General features: G+C 34.5%; 1 protein-coding gene across 11 annotated transcripts in view; it reads right to left on the reverse strand.

Moving 5' to 3' along the window:
- Positions 1-17,550, reverse strand: part of LOC309795809 (disintegrin and metalloproteinase domain-containing protein 5-like) — a 136,767-nt gene that overhangs the window by 117,345 nt on the left and 1,872 nt on the right. For 10 of the 11 annotated variants that reach the window (XM_082608581.1, XM_082608575.1, XM_082608580.1 and 7 more), the window contains 5 exons: positions 11,740-11,795; positions 9,506-9,584; positions 9,158-9,234; positions 8,170-8,344; positions 7,196-7,261 (listed from right to left, as the gene is read on the reverse strand). In XM_082608581.1, the coding sequence (XP_082464707.1) occupies positions 7,196-7,261; positions 8,170-8,344; positions 9,158-9,234; positions 9,506-9,584; positions 11,740-11,795 (453 nt within the window). The remainder of the gene's footprint in view (positions 1-7,195; positions 7,262-8,169; positions 8,345-9,157; positions 9,235-9,505; positions 9,585-11,739; positions 11,796-17,550) is intronic. The other variant, XM_082608573.1, reaches the window with a different exon arrangement.

A 17,550-nucleotide genomic window follows, 5' to 3' on the forward strand; every position in this document is an offset into this window, starting at 1 on the left:
AAAAAGTAACAAGAGACAAAAATGGACAGTATATAATGATAAAAGGAACAATTCATCAAGAACACATAACAGTTATTAATATGTATGTACCAAACATAGGAGAACCAAAATATATAAAGCAATTATTAACAGACCTAAAGTCAACAAAGAAACAGTGGCCTTAAATGAAACATTAGACAAGATGGATTGATAGATTCGTACAGAACATCCCATCTAAATGCATCAGAATACACATTCTTCTCAAGTGCACATGGAACTTTCTCAAGGACAGACCATATGTTGAGAAACAAAACAAGTCCCAATAAATGTAAGAAAATTAAAATCATATCAAGCCACAAGGCTTGATAAAAACAATTTTTAAAATAGCAATAAAAACATACATATCGGTAATTATCTTAAATGTAAATGAATTAAATGCTCCAACCAAATGACACAGACTGGCTGAACAGATACAAAAACAAGACCCATGTATATGCTGTTTACAAGAGACTCACTTCAGATCCAGAAACCTGTACAGACTGAAAGTGAGGGGATGGAAAAAGGTATTCCATGCAGATGGAAATCAAAAGGAAGCTGCAATAGCAATACTCATATCAGACAAAATAGACTTTAAAATAAAGACTGTTACAGGAGACAAAGAAGGACACTACATAATGATCAAGGGATCAATCCAAAAGAAAGATATAACAATTGTACATATATATATATATATGCACACAACACAGAAGCACCTCAATATATAAGGCAAATGTTAAAAGATATAAAAGGAGAAATTGATAGTAACACAATAATAGTGGGGGACTTTAACACCCCAGTTACATCAATGGAGGGATCATCCAGATAGAAAATCAATGAGGAAACACAGCCCTTAAGCGACACATTAGATCAGGTGGACTTAATTGATATCTATACAGTGTTCCATCGACAAGCAGCAAATACACATTCTTCTCAAGTGCACATGGAACATTCTTGAGGATAGGTCACATGTTGGGCCATAAGGCAAGTCTCAGTAAATTTAAGAAAACTGAAACCATATCAAACATCTTTTCTGAATACAACACTATGAGATTAGAAATCAACTACAAGAAAAAAACTGCAAAAAACACAAACACGTGGAGGCTAAACAATATTTTACTAAACAACCAATGGATCGTTGAAGAAATCAAAGATGAAATCAAAAAATACCTAGAGACAAATGAAAATGAAAACACGATGATCCAAAACCTATGGGACAGAGCAAAAGCAGTTCTAAGAGACAAATTTATAGCAATACTATCTTACCTCAGGGAGCAAGAAACATCGCAAGTAAACAACCTAACTGTACACCTAAAGCAACTAGAGAAAGAAGAACAAACAAAACCCAGAGTTAGTAGGAGGAACGAAATCACAAAGATCAAGGGAGAAATAAATGAAATGGAGAAGAAGAAAACAATAAAAGATCAATGAAATTAAAAGCTGGTTCTTTGAAAAGATAAACAACATTGATAAAGCTTTAGCCATACTCATGAGGAAAAAAAAGGAGAGGGCTCAAATCCATAAAATTAGAAATGAAAAAGGAGAAGTGACAAATGACAACACAGAAATACAAAGGATCATAACAGACTACTAAAAACAAGTATATATCCCTATAGTGGACAACCTGGAAGAAATAGGCAAATTCTTAGAAAGGTACCACCTTCTAAGACTGAAACAGGAAGAAATAGAAAACATGAACAGACCAATCACAAGTACCGAAATTGAAACTGTAATTTAAAAACTCCCAACAGACAAAAGTCCAGGACTAGATGGCTTCACAGGCAAATTCTATCAGAGTTAACACCTATCCTCCTGAAAATATTCCCAAAAAATTGCAGAGGGATGAATACTCTGAAACTCATTCCATGAGGCCATAATCACCCTGACACCAAAATCAGACAAAGATACCACAAAAAAAGAAAATTACAGGCCAATGTCACTGATGAACATAGATGCAAAAATCCTCAACAAAACACCAGCAAACCAAATCCAACAATACATTAAAAGGATCATACACCATGGTCAAGTGGGATTTATCTCGGGGATGTAAGGATTCTCCAATATCCACAAATCAATCAGTGTTATACACCACATCAACAAAGTGAAGAATAAAAACCATAAGATCATCTCAATAGAGGCAGAGAAAGCTTTTGACAAAATTCAACACTCATTTATGATCAAAAACCCTCCAGAAAGTGGGCATAGAGGGAACCTACCTCAACATAATAAAGGCCATATATGACAAACCCACAGCAGACATAATTCTCAACAGTGAAAAACTGAAAGCATCTCCTCTAAGACCAGGAACAAGGCAAGGATGTCCACTCTTGCCATTTTTATTCAAAATAGTTGCAGAAGTCCTAGCCGTGGGAATCAGAGAAGAAAAAGAAACAAAAAGGAATCATAACAGGAAAAGAAGAAGTAAAACTGTCACTGTTTCCAGATGACATGATACTATACATAGAAAATCCTAACGATGCTAACAGAATACTAATACAGCTCATCAATGAATGTGGTAAAGTTGCAGGATACAAAACTAAGACACAGAAATCTATTGCATTTCCATACACTAACAACAAAAGATCAGAAAGAGAAGTTAAGGAAACAATCCCATTTACCATCTCATTAAAAAGAAGAAAATACCTAGGTATAAAACTACCTAAAAAGGCAAAAGACCTGTAGTCTGAAAACTATAAGATGCTGAAGAAAAAAATCAAAGATGACACAAACAGATGGAATGATATACCATGTTCTTGGATTGGAAGAATCAATATTGTCAAAATGACTATACTACCCAAGGCAATCTACATATTTAATGCAATCCCTATCAAATTACCAATGGCATTTTCGGCAGATCTAGAACAAAAAATCTTAAAATGTGTATGGAAACACAAAAAACCCTGAATAGTCAAATCAATACTGAGAAACAAAAATGGGGCTAGAGGAATCAGGCGCCCTGACTTCATACTATGCTACAAAGCTATACTAATCGAAAGAGTATGGTACTGGCACAAAAATAGAAATACTGATCAATGGAACAGGATAGAAAGCCCAGAAATAAACCCACACACCTATGGTCAATTAATTAACAACAAAGAAGGCAAGACTATACAATGGAGAAAAGACAGCCTGTTCAATAAGTGGTGCTGGGAAACATGGACAGCCACGTGTAAAAGAATGAAATAAGAACACTCCCTAACACCATACAGCAAAATAAACTCAAAATCGATTAAAGACCTAAAATGTAAGAGGAAAACACAGGCAGAACACTCTTTGACATAAATAGCAGCAAGATCTTTTTTGATCCACTTCCTAGAGTAATGAAAATAAAAACAAAAATAAACAATTGGGACCTAATTAAACTTAAAAGCTTTTGCACAGCAAAGGAAACTATCAACAAAATGAAGACAGCCCACAGAATGGGAGGAAATTTTTGCAAATGATGCTACCGACAAGATATTAATCTCCAAAATATACAAACACTTCACACTTCAATATCAAAACAATAAACAACACAATCAAAAATGGGCAGAAGATCTAAATAGACATTTCTCCAAAGAAGACATACAGATGGCCAAAAGGTACATGAAAAGATGCCCAACATCGCTAATTATTAGAGAAATGTAAATCAAAACTACGAGGTATCACCTCACACCAGTCAGAATGGCCATCATCAAAAAATCTACAAACAATAAATGCTGAAGAGGGTGTGGAGAAAAGGGAACCCTCCTACATCATTGGTGGGAATGTAAATTGGTACAGCCACTATGGAGAACATATGGAGGTTCCTTAAAAAACTAAAAAGAGAGCTAACATATGATCCAGCAATCCCACTCCTGGGCGTATATATCCAGAGAAAACCATAATTCAAAAAGATACATGCACCACAATGATCATTGCAGCTCTATTTACAATAGCCAGGACATGGAAGCAACCTAAGTGTCCATCCACAGATGAATGGATAAAGATGACGTGGTACATATATGCAATGCAGTATTACTCAGCCATAAAAAGAATGAAATAATGCCCTTTGCAGCAACATGGATAGACCAGGAAATTGTTATTCTAAGTGAAGTAAGTCAGACAGAGAAACACAAATATATGATAACACACATATGTGGAATCTAAAAAAAATGGTACCAATGAACTTATTTAAAAAACAGAACCAGAATCATAGACTTAGAAAACAAACTTATGGTTACCAAAAGGGAAAACAAACTTATGGTTACCAAAAGGGAAAGGTGGGGAGGGATAAATTAGGGGTTTGGAATTAACATACACACACTACTATATATAAAGTAGATAATAAGGACCTACTGCATAGCACAGGGAGTTATATTCAGTATCTTGTAATAACCTATATAGGAAAAGAATCTGAAAACGAATAGATACATGTATATGTATAACTGAATCACTTGGCTGTACACCTGAAACTAACACAACATTGTAAATTAACTATACTTCAGTATAAAATAAAAAAATTTTTTAAAACAGAAGATACAAATGACTAAAATTAGAAATGAAATGAGGACATTACAACTGATATCACAAAAATAAAAAGGATTAAGAGACTACTATGAATAATTATATGCTAATTAGATAACATAAAAAACATAAATTCCTAGAAACCTAACCTACCAAGACTGAAATACACAAAAATATTAAAGATATTACTAGATCAATAATGAGTAAGTAATGAAAATGAATCAGCAATCAAAAACCACATAATAAAGTAAAATCCAGGACCAGGTAGATCCACTAAAAAATTCTATCAAACATTTAAAAAAGAAAGATCCCAAAGAAATATTGACACATTCATGTTCCTTGCATCATTATTCACAATAGCCAAAAGGTGGAAGAAACTCAAAGGTCCATTAATAGGTGACTGGGTAAAGAAAATATTGTATAGGCACACAATGGGATATTATGCAGCCTTAAAAAAGAAGGGCATGCTGTCTGTCACATGCTACAACATGGATAAAACTTTAGGACATTACGCTAAGAAAACATAATACTCTGTACTCCTTCATTAGAAAACAATTCAAGAAATAGGTGATTTCACACTGGTGGGCTATTTCAAGAAAAGGCACTAGGAGAACTTCTTCTGCAAGCTCCCCACTGGGCTTCACAAAGGTCGCAGTTAATCCTCATACCTGCCACTGGTAACCACATAGCAACGTATATTTTGTTTAAAAGAAGTTGTTCAGGGGCTTCCCTGGTGGCGCAGTGGTTGAGAGTCGGCCTGCCGATGCAGGGGACACGGGTTCATGCCCCGGTCCAGGATGATCCCGCATGCCGCGGAGCAGCTGGGCCCGTGGGCCATGGCCGCTGAGCATGCGCATCCGGAGTCTGTGCTCCGCAACAGGAGAGGCCACAACAGTGAGAGGCCCAGGAACCACAAAAAAAAAAAAAAAAAAGTTGTTGAAACCTTTTAAGCTGTATTTCTATGCCTTTGAAATCTTAGTAAAGAACATTTTCTGTGTGAGGAAAAACAGGTGGTTAAAAAGTAATCCTGTAAAAAGAAAAAAAAAGAGAAGAGAAGAGAAGAGAAAGAAGACTACAAAGGTTTTAAGATACTGTATCAATAAAAGGCCACCAGATTAGATAAAAAGGGTCTGAGATTGATAAAAGTCCAAAAACATCTCTGGGCTCCCAACCAAATAAATAAATGGTTATTGGTTTAGGCCACTAAATTTTGGAGTGGTATGCTACACAGTAAGAGATAACTTACACTTATCTTAAAGTCTACTTTGTCTGATATTAATCTAGCTAAAAAGGTTTTTAGAATATTTTTATGGTATATTTTTATAATCTTTTACTTTCATGACATGTATTTTTGACATCAGTTGTAAGCAGAGCGAGTATGTACGTACGTGTGTGTGTGTGTGTGTGTGTGTGTGTGTGTGTGTCTTACATCATACTCTGTCTTTGCTTTAAATTAAACTTTATCTTTGGATTTTAACTGCAGGACTTAGTCCCTCTACATCTAATATAATTACTTACATATTTGAGTTGAAATATTTTATCTTAATTAGCTTTTAATTTGTTCCACATTTATGAAACAAATGTTTAATGTACGTTTTTCCTTCCCTTTATTGCTTTCCTTTTGTTGATTATGCTTAAAATCCTGCTTCCCTACTTCTAATTGCTTTGTAATTTTGTAAGAATGTGATTTTAGTGCATGTGTTGACTTTGTACTGGGTCAGCTTAGCCACACTAAAAAACCTAGCAACTCTTTAATGAGTCATACACTTCAATTTCTGTCACCTCTGCCAAGAGTTAGCTCAGCTTCCCTGCCTCATATTCACCTCTTCAGAACCAATGACTTCCTTATGGGAAAAAATATCTTTATTTTATAACATATTTAAAATTTTAATATCTCAAAATTTTGTGGGTCTAATCTATGAGTTTCTGTTTTGCTAACCCTTGCACATGGTGGCTAAGTCTCTTATGGATTTTGAGCTCATATATGGCTGATATTAATCTGTAGGAATCCAGCTTGAAGTTGCATTCCTCCAGAGAGAAATACTACTTGCTTCCATCAGTTGCCCTCAGCTCTACCAACCTGGGACAAATGTAGCCTCATAGCTAAGAAACTACTAATTGCCTATGCTGTATAAATTCAAAACCCAAACCTATACAAGACCTGAAGTACAGTCATGCGTGCTCAATGAGAATTTTGTTCATTTTCTGTCATTTCATTTACCTTGAACTTAGGAGAACAAAACATAACTTGTTCCCCTAGAACTTAGCTAGAACAAAACAGATAACTTGTTTTCTCCCTTTGCTTAGAAGGAGTGGCATATTTGTTTTGTAGACTACCCTTCCAATTAGGCTGAGGCAATTAGATATTATTGTATGCGGGGGTAGGGTTTGGAGGAGTTCTAATCTATGCTTCCACTGAGGATGCAGTCCTTTTGAAAAAACGAAAAATAGCTGGCAAGCTTCAGAAAATGAAAAGTTAGTTCACTTTACAGAAGCAATTAGAGAGCCCAGAATACAAAATAAATGAATTAACAAAAACTTGGTGTATTCATAATTTTTAAGAATTCATTCATTGCAAAAGAAAAATAAACTTTTATCAAAAAATGGTTTTAAAATTTTTATTATATCCTTGAAATCAGGTTAAAGACGACTGTTAAATCATTTAAAAATAACAATGCAAAAAAAAAAAACCTACCAGATTTTTGTCCACAACAATATACATACCAAGATATCGGGGGAATAACTTGAAATAGCCAGGTCTCTGAAAAACATACAACATGAGTCTTGAGAAATTTCCAAAAATTTGCCTTCTATTGAAATTATGTTCAGAGATAAACTGAGAGACGAGTTGATACTGATTAAATATTAAGGTGATTTTCAACTATGAAATTTATGTACTATTCGGAAAATTCCAGTCCAAAGCATGCCTGTGATTAATAAGAATTTTCAATGAGACTCCAAGCTATACAAGAACCCAGGTATATTTCAATTTTTGCAGAAGCTGAAATTAGAAATATTAAGTTTATAACATAAAAGTTTCCTTTCCTTAGCCTTGTGATAATTTTTCATAGTAATCTTCCATGTGTGCAGATTTTCTGCAACCAATTATTAGAAACTACTTTTGACAATGTAGTTTAGAAAAATATTACTAAAGTTTACAATCATGGGCAGTTCACTAGAGGCAGGAAAGTTATTTATGGCAGCTTACAGGTCTTTGTGGAGGAAGAATTCATCAGTTTGCTTTACATGTACCTTATGTAAGCCACAGATATTATTCATTTCTGAATTCTCGCATTAACAAAGACTCATTTAGAAATCTAGATCACATATTATTTTCACCTAAATTACGAGAATAATTGAGGAAAAGGAACAATTTACATTAATTATCCAAATGCCCACATAAGAAAATTAGTTTTTTGCTTTGTTTAATCTTATATTCACATATCTGTTTCCAAGATTAATTACCTAAGTTTTTGCTAAACTTTCATCTAATAACAAGCATAACAAAGAACTTAATTTCATTCTCCATCCATTTGAAAAGTCATGCAGAGCCATCATGAAAAAGTAAAACAAATTTAAAATTTGCATATCACCAAATTTTGCTCTGAAAGTATTTTTCTTTTCATAAAATTATACCGAAAAATTTAAAATTAAACAGTCCACACTTACTTCTGAACTTTTTCTGACTTGATACTGTGAGCTATCATAGATATAAGTGTCATTTTCCCATAACAGAGGAATATTAGTTATATCATTTTTTTCTTCATGAATCATATGCACGAATCCTGATACAGCTTCCATTGGTTCAATTCCATATGAGATGTTTTTAAACTGCAATATTCCCCTGAATATTAAAATAATCAAAACAAATCTGATATGATTCTACTGAAACTATGAGAAATGTTGATGTTGGCCAAAATTTTTTTTACATTTAAAGTCACTTAATTTTTCTATTTATCTCTTTATTCTTTGAGGTATTGCTCCAGAACTGGACCAGTAATAACACAGGATATGTATGGCTTTTTATTACAAATATTCTAATAAAATATTTTGATTATTTTAAAGAAAGCAGGTTAGTGACATGCATCCATGTGCTTAAATGGGTTAAGACCTCTACCTAGGGTGTTGATTTTCTAAGCCAAACTTTAGGAGCCATGGGCACTCTTTTCCTTAGTCTTAGGTCCCTTTCTTCTCTTTGAAATCTCTACCTCTCCTCTGACACTTCGCATCTTAAATCATTTATTTGTGTGGCTGAGTTAAAGGTGCTATTTGCCTAAGAAAGACTATGAGCAGAGCCAAAGTACCTGTCAGACTCAGGCATTCCACACTGTCAACCACTCTAGGAAATTAAGACACGAGTAAAAACAAAGAATTTGGAAAACTAGATTAGTATGGAGAGACCCAATCAGCACCTCCTACACTCAAGATTGCTCAAAGCCTCAAGCAGCATATCCTGTTAGAATCAACAAGTAGCCTCCCATCTGGAATGGATGCTGCCAGGGTGACACACTTTATTTTATCAGTAATTCTGGTTCACACCTTTGGGAATTGAAATAACAAAGGTGACCGTAGAACTAGAAAAGATACATAAAGGATCAACTTATAGACTAGCAAGATCTAGTACTGGCAAATGGAATGTCTTTAAACAGGCTACAACCTGAGTCCTGAACAAATGTTGAGTGATACAAGAGAATTTGGAAAACCTGCAACATATCCATGATAATTGCAATCCATCTGAAAAAAAATACACAGAGAAAAACAAATGGATAAGTTCTTTTTGAAATGGGCATCCCAGATATCTCACTTATACTTTTTACTTTCATTACCTTAGTACTTTAATATGAGGGGCCATTACCCAGTGAAGTTGTGCCAGGTAGAAATAAGAACTAGTCCACATTATTCGATTTCAGTGAATGTGTAAAATAATATTCTAAACTTTCATAATATTTGTATTTTTTTAAAAAATCCAGAATAAGAAATCTGTAACAAAATACCTAAGTCCTACCTGAGCTGACAAAGGCTGAGAATGTTGGGTGTCATCTTTGTCATAAGAATAAACAACAGAAGCTGAAGATAAAGATGACCTAGGCAGAAATCACCAAAACATGGTCAAATTGTGAACAGAAGACATAGAAAAATTATTCTTCATAATACAAATTTTCCTTATGAGGGAAAAATTTAAAGTAATGCCAATTATCTTAGCATATCCTATTGCCCCAATGCTTGTCATTTACAATAAATTAGGGGCAGAGGGAGGCATTTTAATTATAGTGACACATAATACTAAAATGCATGATAATGAACGACCTAAATTGCTAGAAATATCAAATAGCGAAATAACATAGGTCTCAATTTCCAACAAAGAACTTTCAATTCTCTGTCATTATTGCTCATTAATTCCAGATTTTAAACTTGAATCTCACAATTAAAATGTAGGGTTAAGACAGAATTTTGAAAGATTTTTGAGCATCACTACAAACTCATATTCACTAAGCTTAACTAAGTACCAATTCTTCCCAATAATCTTGGTCTGAATTTTCTTTCATTCTCCTCAGTAAGTATTCAGAAACTTGACACGACTCCTGTCAATCATCTCAATAACTTCCATGTCACCTCATCAGATCACCTGTACCCATCCTCACTCCTTATATTTATTCCCAGAGAATGACTACTTCTTTTGTTCAAAGCAAACACTTGTGCTATGCATCCTACTCTGTGCCATGTATTGAAGATACATACTTTATTGGTACTGCAATTTCAAACTCTCCCTCTCTACTGGTTTTTATCTTAACACTATTGAAAAGTTTACTGTCAAGTCATTATCATCCTAAATAAGTCTCCCTTGGCCCTGTGTCCTCCTCTAGCTATTCCCTACATATTTTCAATTCTCAACAGATTTTACCAAAAGAGTGGTCTACACACAGTTTCTTTGCTTTGTCAATTCTTACTCACCCTGAACTGCTCTGGAAAAGATTCCTAACCACCAGAATGTCAAATCCGAAAGACAGTTTTAAAATGATCATTGCACTGGACTTCTAGCATCATTTTGAAAACTGTGACCACTCCCTCTAATCACTTAATGTACATCACACATCACTCTTCTGCTTCTCGTCCTACCTGCCTGACCCTTCTAGCTTGATCTCCTTTGGCAGAACCGAAAAGAGAAATATTGGTCTTTCCCAGGATTCCGTCTTTAGCCACCAGTATATTTGTAAGCACTCTGTAAGCTCTCATTTAAAAACAATTACACCAAACTATTGATTACTGCTAAACCTATATCCCTATTGCCAATCTCTCCTTAGATTCAAATTCCTACATTCATATACCTAAGGGAAAAAAACTCCACTTGAATACCTTATAAGCAATGCAAACCAAACTCATCCCTTCCTCACATAAATATCTCCTTCATTAATATCCCTCGTTTTATTACACTATAACCTACCAATTTTCTTAAGCAACAACTAAATTATCCAAGATTCCTCACTGTTTCCCAATCATTCTACCAAATCTATCCTCAGGGTTTACTGAATTTTTCTTTCCAGTGCTATGATCATTGTTCAAGCCACTATCATCACTCACCTAAACTATTATATAATCATACAATTAGACACCTTACCTCCACTTTTACCCCCTCAGAAACAGCCTATAAAGACTCAACGGACCTATATAAGTACATGCTTTAAAAACATTTTGGCTTCTAATACCCTTATCATGGCATTCTAGATCTTCTACAGTCCGGCTCCTCCCTACTTTTCCAAAATGTTTTACTTCTATCCTCAATAAATGTGTCCTTCAGTCATTCACACTACTTTTTGCACACCACAAAAATCCAGTCTGTCTCACACCTGCACATGATTTCCTTGAAACAGAATGTCCAACACTACCCCACTTCTTCACAGAGCTAACTATCTTCGCTCAAGTCATCTCTTTCCAAAAAGCCTTCTCTGATTTCCAAAGAATACTATCTACACATTTATCTTAATAACGCATTATAAAACAATTCTCCATTTCTCTATCGATGTGTTTGAATATATCTTTCTATATTATAAATTATTTACCTGTGCCCATGTTTTATTGCCTTTTGTACTCCTACGACTTTACCCAGTAACTGATATACAATAGGTATCAAATGTATATATGTATCAAATATGCATTTGAATTGAAATAATCCTATTTGTAATTATTTTTAAAAATCAAGAAACCAAAAAATTAAAATTTGAAAAGATAATAATTACTTACTGCTTTTTGAGATGGATAAAATATGGTTTTCCTTCTATTGTAATGATGTAAGCAACCTGTACATGAGCATCCAAAAAAATTTCAATAACACTTGTAAATAACATATGCAAAAAATGTTTTCTTCAAGTTATGCTCTTAAAATTGACAAAATTAATAATAATATATAACTATCATATGTGCTTCCCTTCCCATGTGGATACTGGAATCTTCAGGATTCTGAATTGAATTGCCTCCTATTCACCATTACATATCTGAGGGACAAGCTTGCTGATAATTATCTTTTGGCTTAGACACACACCACCAATTCACCATGCCCAAGGCAAATGCCAAGATGCCCACCTCACTTGAGAGAAACCTTTGCTTGCTTACTCCCAGCCCTCCTGGGAAGTAAATTTACCTGCTCATTGGAAGAGACACTCCTAAAAGATAGAGCTACAAGAAATCTACTATACCTCTAGCAAGATAACACAATAAGTACCATTGTACTTTGTTTATCGAATGCAAGCAATGAAATTCCTCTGGAATAGAAGGTAGGAGAGGATAGAGGAAGGGCAGAGACATGTCTAGAGAACCCTCTAGAAGACAACAGAAAATATAAGATTCATTAAATTATTTATTTGGTTAATTTAAAAAACTTATTTTAGCAAGAGGAATAGCCACTTAAAAGTTTTCAGTTCTTTAACTTTCTATTAGAACAGAGCAAGATTCATTGCAGCAGATAAATGTTCTGAGAAGAATCATTTGAATGGCACTCTACAAAGAAGTCTAAGTGGAATCTTGAGGGGAACTGAAAATTGCACCCTCTAAAAATAGCTTCTTATTAATATGATGAAAAATAAAGGGGAATATGATAGCACCAATAAAATTTAAAATCCACGTCTTACAAAGCAAAACAACAACAAAACTAGGATGGAATTAACAAGAAATGTACAAAACTGACAGGAGAAAAAAACTCAAAAAAGACATCATCCAGAGCTTCTACAACTTTTCATACACAGCATCCAACTGTTTGGAACTGTGTCCCCCTCCAGCCAAATTTACATGTGAATTCCTAACCTCAGTACCTCAGAATGTGACCTTATTCAGAGACAGGGCTTTTACAGTGGTAATCAAGTTAAGGAGAGGTCATTAGTGTGGGCCCTAATCCAATGTGAGCGGTATCCTTGTAAAAAACAAAGAAAGTAAATTTGGACACAGACATACACAACAGGAGAATCCCACGTGAAGATTCATACGAAGACATCTATCTATAAGCTAACGATAGAGGCCTGGAGCAGATCCACCCCTCATAGTCCCTAAAAGAACCAACCCTGGGCTTCCCTGGAGGCACAGTGGTTGAGAATCAGCCTGCCAATGCAGGGGACACGGGTTCGTGCCCCGGTCCGGGAAGATCCCACATGCCGCGGAGCGGCTGGGCCCGTGAGCCATGGCCGCTGAGCCTGTGCGTTTGGAGCCTGTGCTCTGCAACGGGAGAGGCCACAACAGTGAGAGGCCCGCATACTGCAAAAAAAAAAAAAAAAAACAACCCTGCGAACACCTTGATCTTGGACTTCTAGCCTCCAAAACTATGAGACAGTAAGTTTCTGTTGTTTAAGCCACATTGTTCATGTTTCTTTGTTATGGGAGCTCTAGTAAATGAATACACCATTTTTTCCATTAAAAAATTACAACAAATGCTAAAGAACAGGATCAAATTTTTTAAAAAACAAATAAAAAATAGAGAATAATAACAAAGCCACAGTAATATCTATAAAATGACCATGATTAAAATGAGAAGATGGAGAATTTCAGTACAGATATAGAATCTTTAATAAAGGAATTAAAATCAGAAAGAAATTTCTGATTTTACAGAAGAAAAAAATCAATATCTGTTATTAAAAATTCAATAAAAGGGTATAAGAGAATATTAGACATAGCAGGGGATAAGATTGGTGACAGGAATATAGGTCAGTAGAAAATAATCCAGATTGAAACACAGAGAGAAAAATATGAAAAAGAAAACAAGAGAAATGTGACCAATTAAAAATGTCTAACACTCATGTAATTATAGTCCAAAAAATATGATAAAGATAAGACTAGGAAAGAAATGACATTTTAAAAATTCATGGCTGATATTTTCAAAGCTTATGAAAGATGTCAACCCACAGTCTCAAAATATTCTATTATTCCAAATCAGGATGAAAACAAAGAAAGTAAACCTAGGCATGTCATGCTCAAACATTTAAAACAAAAGACAAAGAGAACATACTCAAAAATCAGTAAGAGAAAAATAACCCATTACTTTCAAAATAATTCTTAATAAATTATGTGTGGATGGATCTACAGACTGTCATACAGAGTGAAGTAAGTCAGAAAGAGAAAAACAAATTTTGTATAGTAATGCATATATGTGGAATCTAGAAAAATGGTACAGGTGAACCAGTTTGCAAGGCAGAAATAGAGACAGATGTAGAGAACAAATGTATGGACACCAAGGGGGGAAAGTGGTGGGGGGCGGGTGGTGGTGGGATGAACTGGGAGACTGGGATTGACATATATACACCAATATGTATAAAATAGATAACTAATAAGAACCTGCTGTATAAAAAATAAATAAATTAAATTAAATTTTAAAAATAAATAAATAATGTGTAACTCTACGACTGAAACAATGGACACCAGAAGGCAATGGAATGACACCTTTAAAGTTTTCAAAGAAAAGTAGGAGTACCTATACTAACTTATATTAAGACTTCTAATAAAGCTATGGTAATTAAGGCAGTGGAATATGGGTCAAAATAGGAAAAACAGTCCAACGGCACAGATGATAAAAGGATCAAGCCAACAAGAAGATATAACAATTGTAAGTATATATGCACTCAGCACAGGAGCACCTAAATGCATAAAGCAAATACTAACAAACACAAAAGGAAGAATTGAGAGTAACACAATAACAGTAAGGTTTTTAACACTCCGCTTACATCAGTGGACAAATAATACAGACACAAAATTAATAAGGAAACACTGGCCTTAAATGACACATTACAAAATGCACTTCAGAGATACTTACAGAACATTACATCCAAAGCAAAAGAATACACACTCTTTTCAAATGCACTTGAAACATTCTCCAGAATAGATCACATATTATGCCCAAAACAAGTCTCAGTGAATTTGAGAAAATTGAAATCACATCAAGCATTTCTTTTCCCAACCACAGAGGTATGAGACTAGAAATCAAAACTAGAAAAAAACTGCAAAAAACACAAACACGTAGAGTCTGAACAATATGCTACTAAACAAATGATGTGTCACTGCGGAAATCAAATAGGAAATCAAAAAATACCTGGAGACAAATGAAAATGGAAACAAAGTGATCCAAATTCTATGGAATGCAGCAAAAGCAGTTCTAAGAGGGAAGTTTCCAGGGATACAAGCCTATCTCAGGAAACAAAATCTCAAATAAACAACCTAACCTTACACCTAAAGAATCTACAAAAAGAAAAACAAACAAAACCCAAAGTTAGTAGAAGGAAAGATAACAAAAAGATCAGAGCAGAAATAGATGACATAGAGACTTAAAAAAAAAAATCAATGAAACTAAGAGCTGGTGCTTTGAAAAGATAAATAAAATCAATAAAACTTTAGCCACACTCATCAAGAAGAATGAGGGCCCATATAAAATCAGAAATAAAAAAGAAGTTATAACAAACACACCAGAGCTACAAAAAATCATGAGAGTACTGTGAACAATTATGCACCAATAAAATGGACAATCCAGAAGAAATGGATAAATTCTTATACATGTACAATCTATCAAGACTAAATCAAGAAGAAATACAAAATATGAACAGAATTATAATGAACTGAATCAGTAATTTAAATAAAGTCCCAACAAACAAAAGTCCAGGGCCAGATAGCTTCACAGATGAATCCTACCAAACATTAAAAGAAGAGTTAACACTTGTCCTTCTCAAACTATTCCCAAAAATTAAAGAGGAAGGAACACTCCCTAACTTATTCTATGAAGCCAACATCAGCCTGATACCAAAACCAGACAAAGACATCACACACACACAAAAAAATTATAGGACAACATCACTGATGAACATAGAGGCAAAAATCCTCAACAAAATATTAGCAAACCAAATTAAACAATATATTCGAAGGACCATACACCATGATCAAATTGGATTTATGTCAAGGATATCTCAATATCTACAAATCAAATATTGTGATACACCACATTAACAAATTCAAGAGTAAAAATCATATGATCATCCTAATAGATGCAGAAAAAGCTTTTGACAAAACTCAACATCACTTATGATACCTCAACATAATAAAGTCCATATCTGACAAGCCCAAAGCTAACATACTCAATGGTGAAAAACTGAAAGCTTTTCCTCTCAGACCAGGAAAAAAACAAGGATCCTCACTCTCATCACTTTTATTCAACATAGTACTGGAAAGCCTAGCCAGAGTAATCAGACAAAAAATAAATAAAAGAAAATCAAATTGAAATGGTAGAACTACAAAAGTCACTGTTCCATACAACATGATACTATATAGAGAATATCGTCAAGAGGCCACCAAAAAACTATTAGAACTAATAAGTGAATTCAGTAAAGTTGCAGGATACAAAACTGATATACAGAAATCTGTTGCATTCTATACACTGACAATAAACTATCAGAAATAAAAATTAAGAAAACAATCCAATTTACAATTGCATCAAAAAGAATAAAATACTTAGGAATAAATGTAACCAAGGAGGTAAAAGACCTGTACTCAGAAAACCATAAGACACTGATGAGAGAAACTGAAGATGACACAAACAGATGGAAAGATATACTGTGTTCATGGATTCGAGGAATTAATATTGTTAAAATGACCATACTACCCAAGGCAATCTACAGATTCAGTGCAATCCCTATCAAACTACCAATGGCATGTGGCTAGAAGAGCCACACTCAAATAACTAGCTTCTGCAAGTTAGTAAATCAATGACAGCCCAAAGTTTCTGAAAGTCAGTCAATCAGTGACAGCCACAGCTTCTAGATAGGAGTAAGTGCCTCCCTCCTCTGACACTGCACTGATGAGGACTCTGAAAGTGAGAAGGCCAACAAGTAGTCTTCCTGTACTAACTGAACTAACACAGCTGAAAGCCTGCCACTAACACTCTCACTTCTGAAAGCCCATGGCTCCCTGACACCAGGCTTCCCAAAACCTTAGATAACATTAACTCTGGCTTTCTTCAGAAAGACTGTGTTTACAACTGGCCCTTACAGGCAAATTGGAAGTTCCCCATTTTTTAAAATAACATATCAAGTTCAGTTTATAGTTTGTTCACAGGTTCACAATCTTTTCAACAGTTCAGCTCATTTATGATTAGTTATGAGTTGGAACGCGCGAGTTTCACTGACACAGCTGCAAGATTTTCAAATTCAATATTTTCAATTCTTTTTGAAATGTTTTGGAACTACTACCTATATTTTTATATGTGTATATTTAAACCCCAAAATGTCAAAAGGCAAGTGCAAATTTTGTAATGAATTTGCTAACAGTAGAAACTCCTCAACTGAGGAAAAAGTCCTTTTGAAGCTCTTTGTGCAGCTTGCAGTTGTTCACTAAACATCAAAAATGGTGGAAAGTCAAATATCAACCAGCACATACTAACAGCTAGGCAAAAAAAATAAATGGTTTCCTCCTACAGTACCAAAGAAGGTCGCATAACACATTTGGGGGATTAAGAAAAATTCAGAGGAAGAAGATGTAAGAATTTTAGCAGGCACTGTAATGGTTTTCTACTCTGTGTATCAGCAGTCTTTC

This window comes from Mesoplodon mirus, assembly GCF_964341445.2.
Source record: "Mesoplodon mirus genome assembly, chromosome: 20".
In the NCBI taxonomy this organism is placed as follows: domain Eukaryota; kingdom Metazoa; phylum Chordata; class Mammalia; order Artiodactyla; family Ziphiidae; genus Mesoplodon; species Mesoplodon mirus.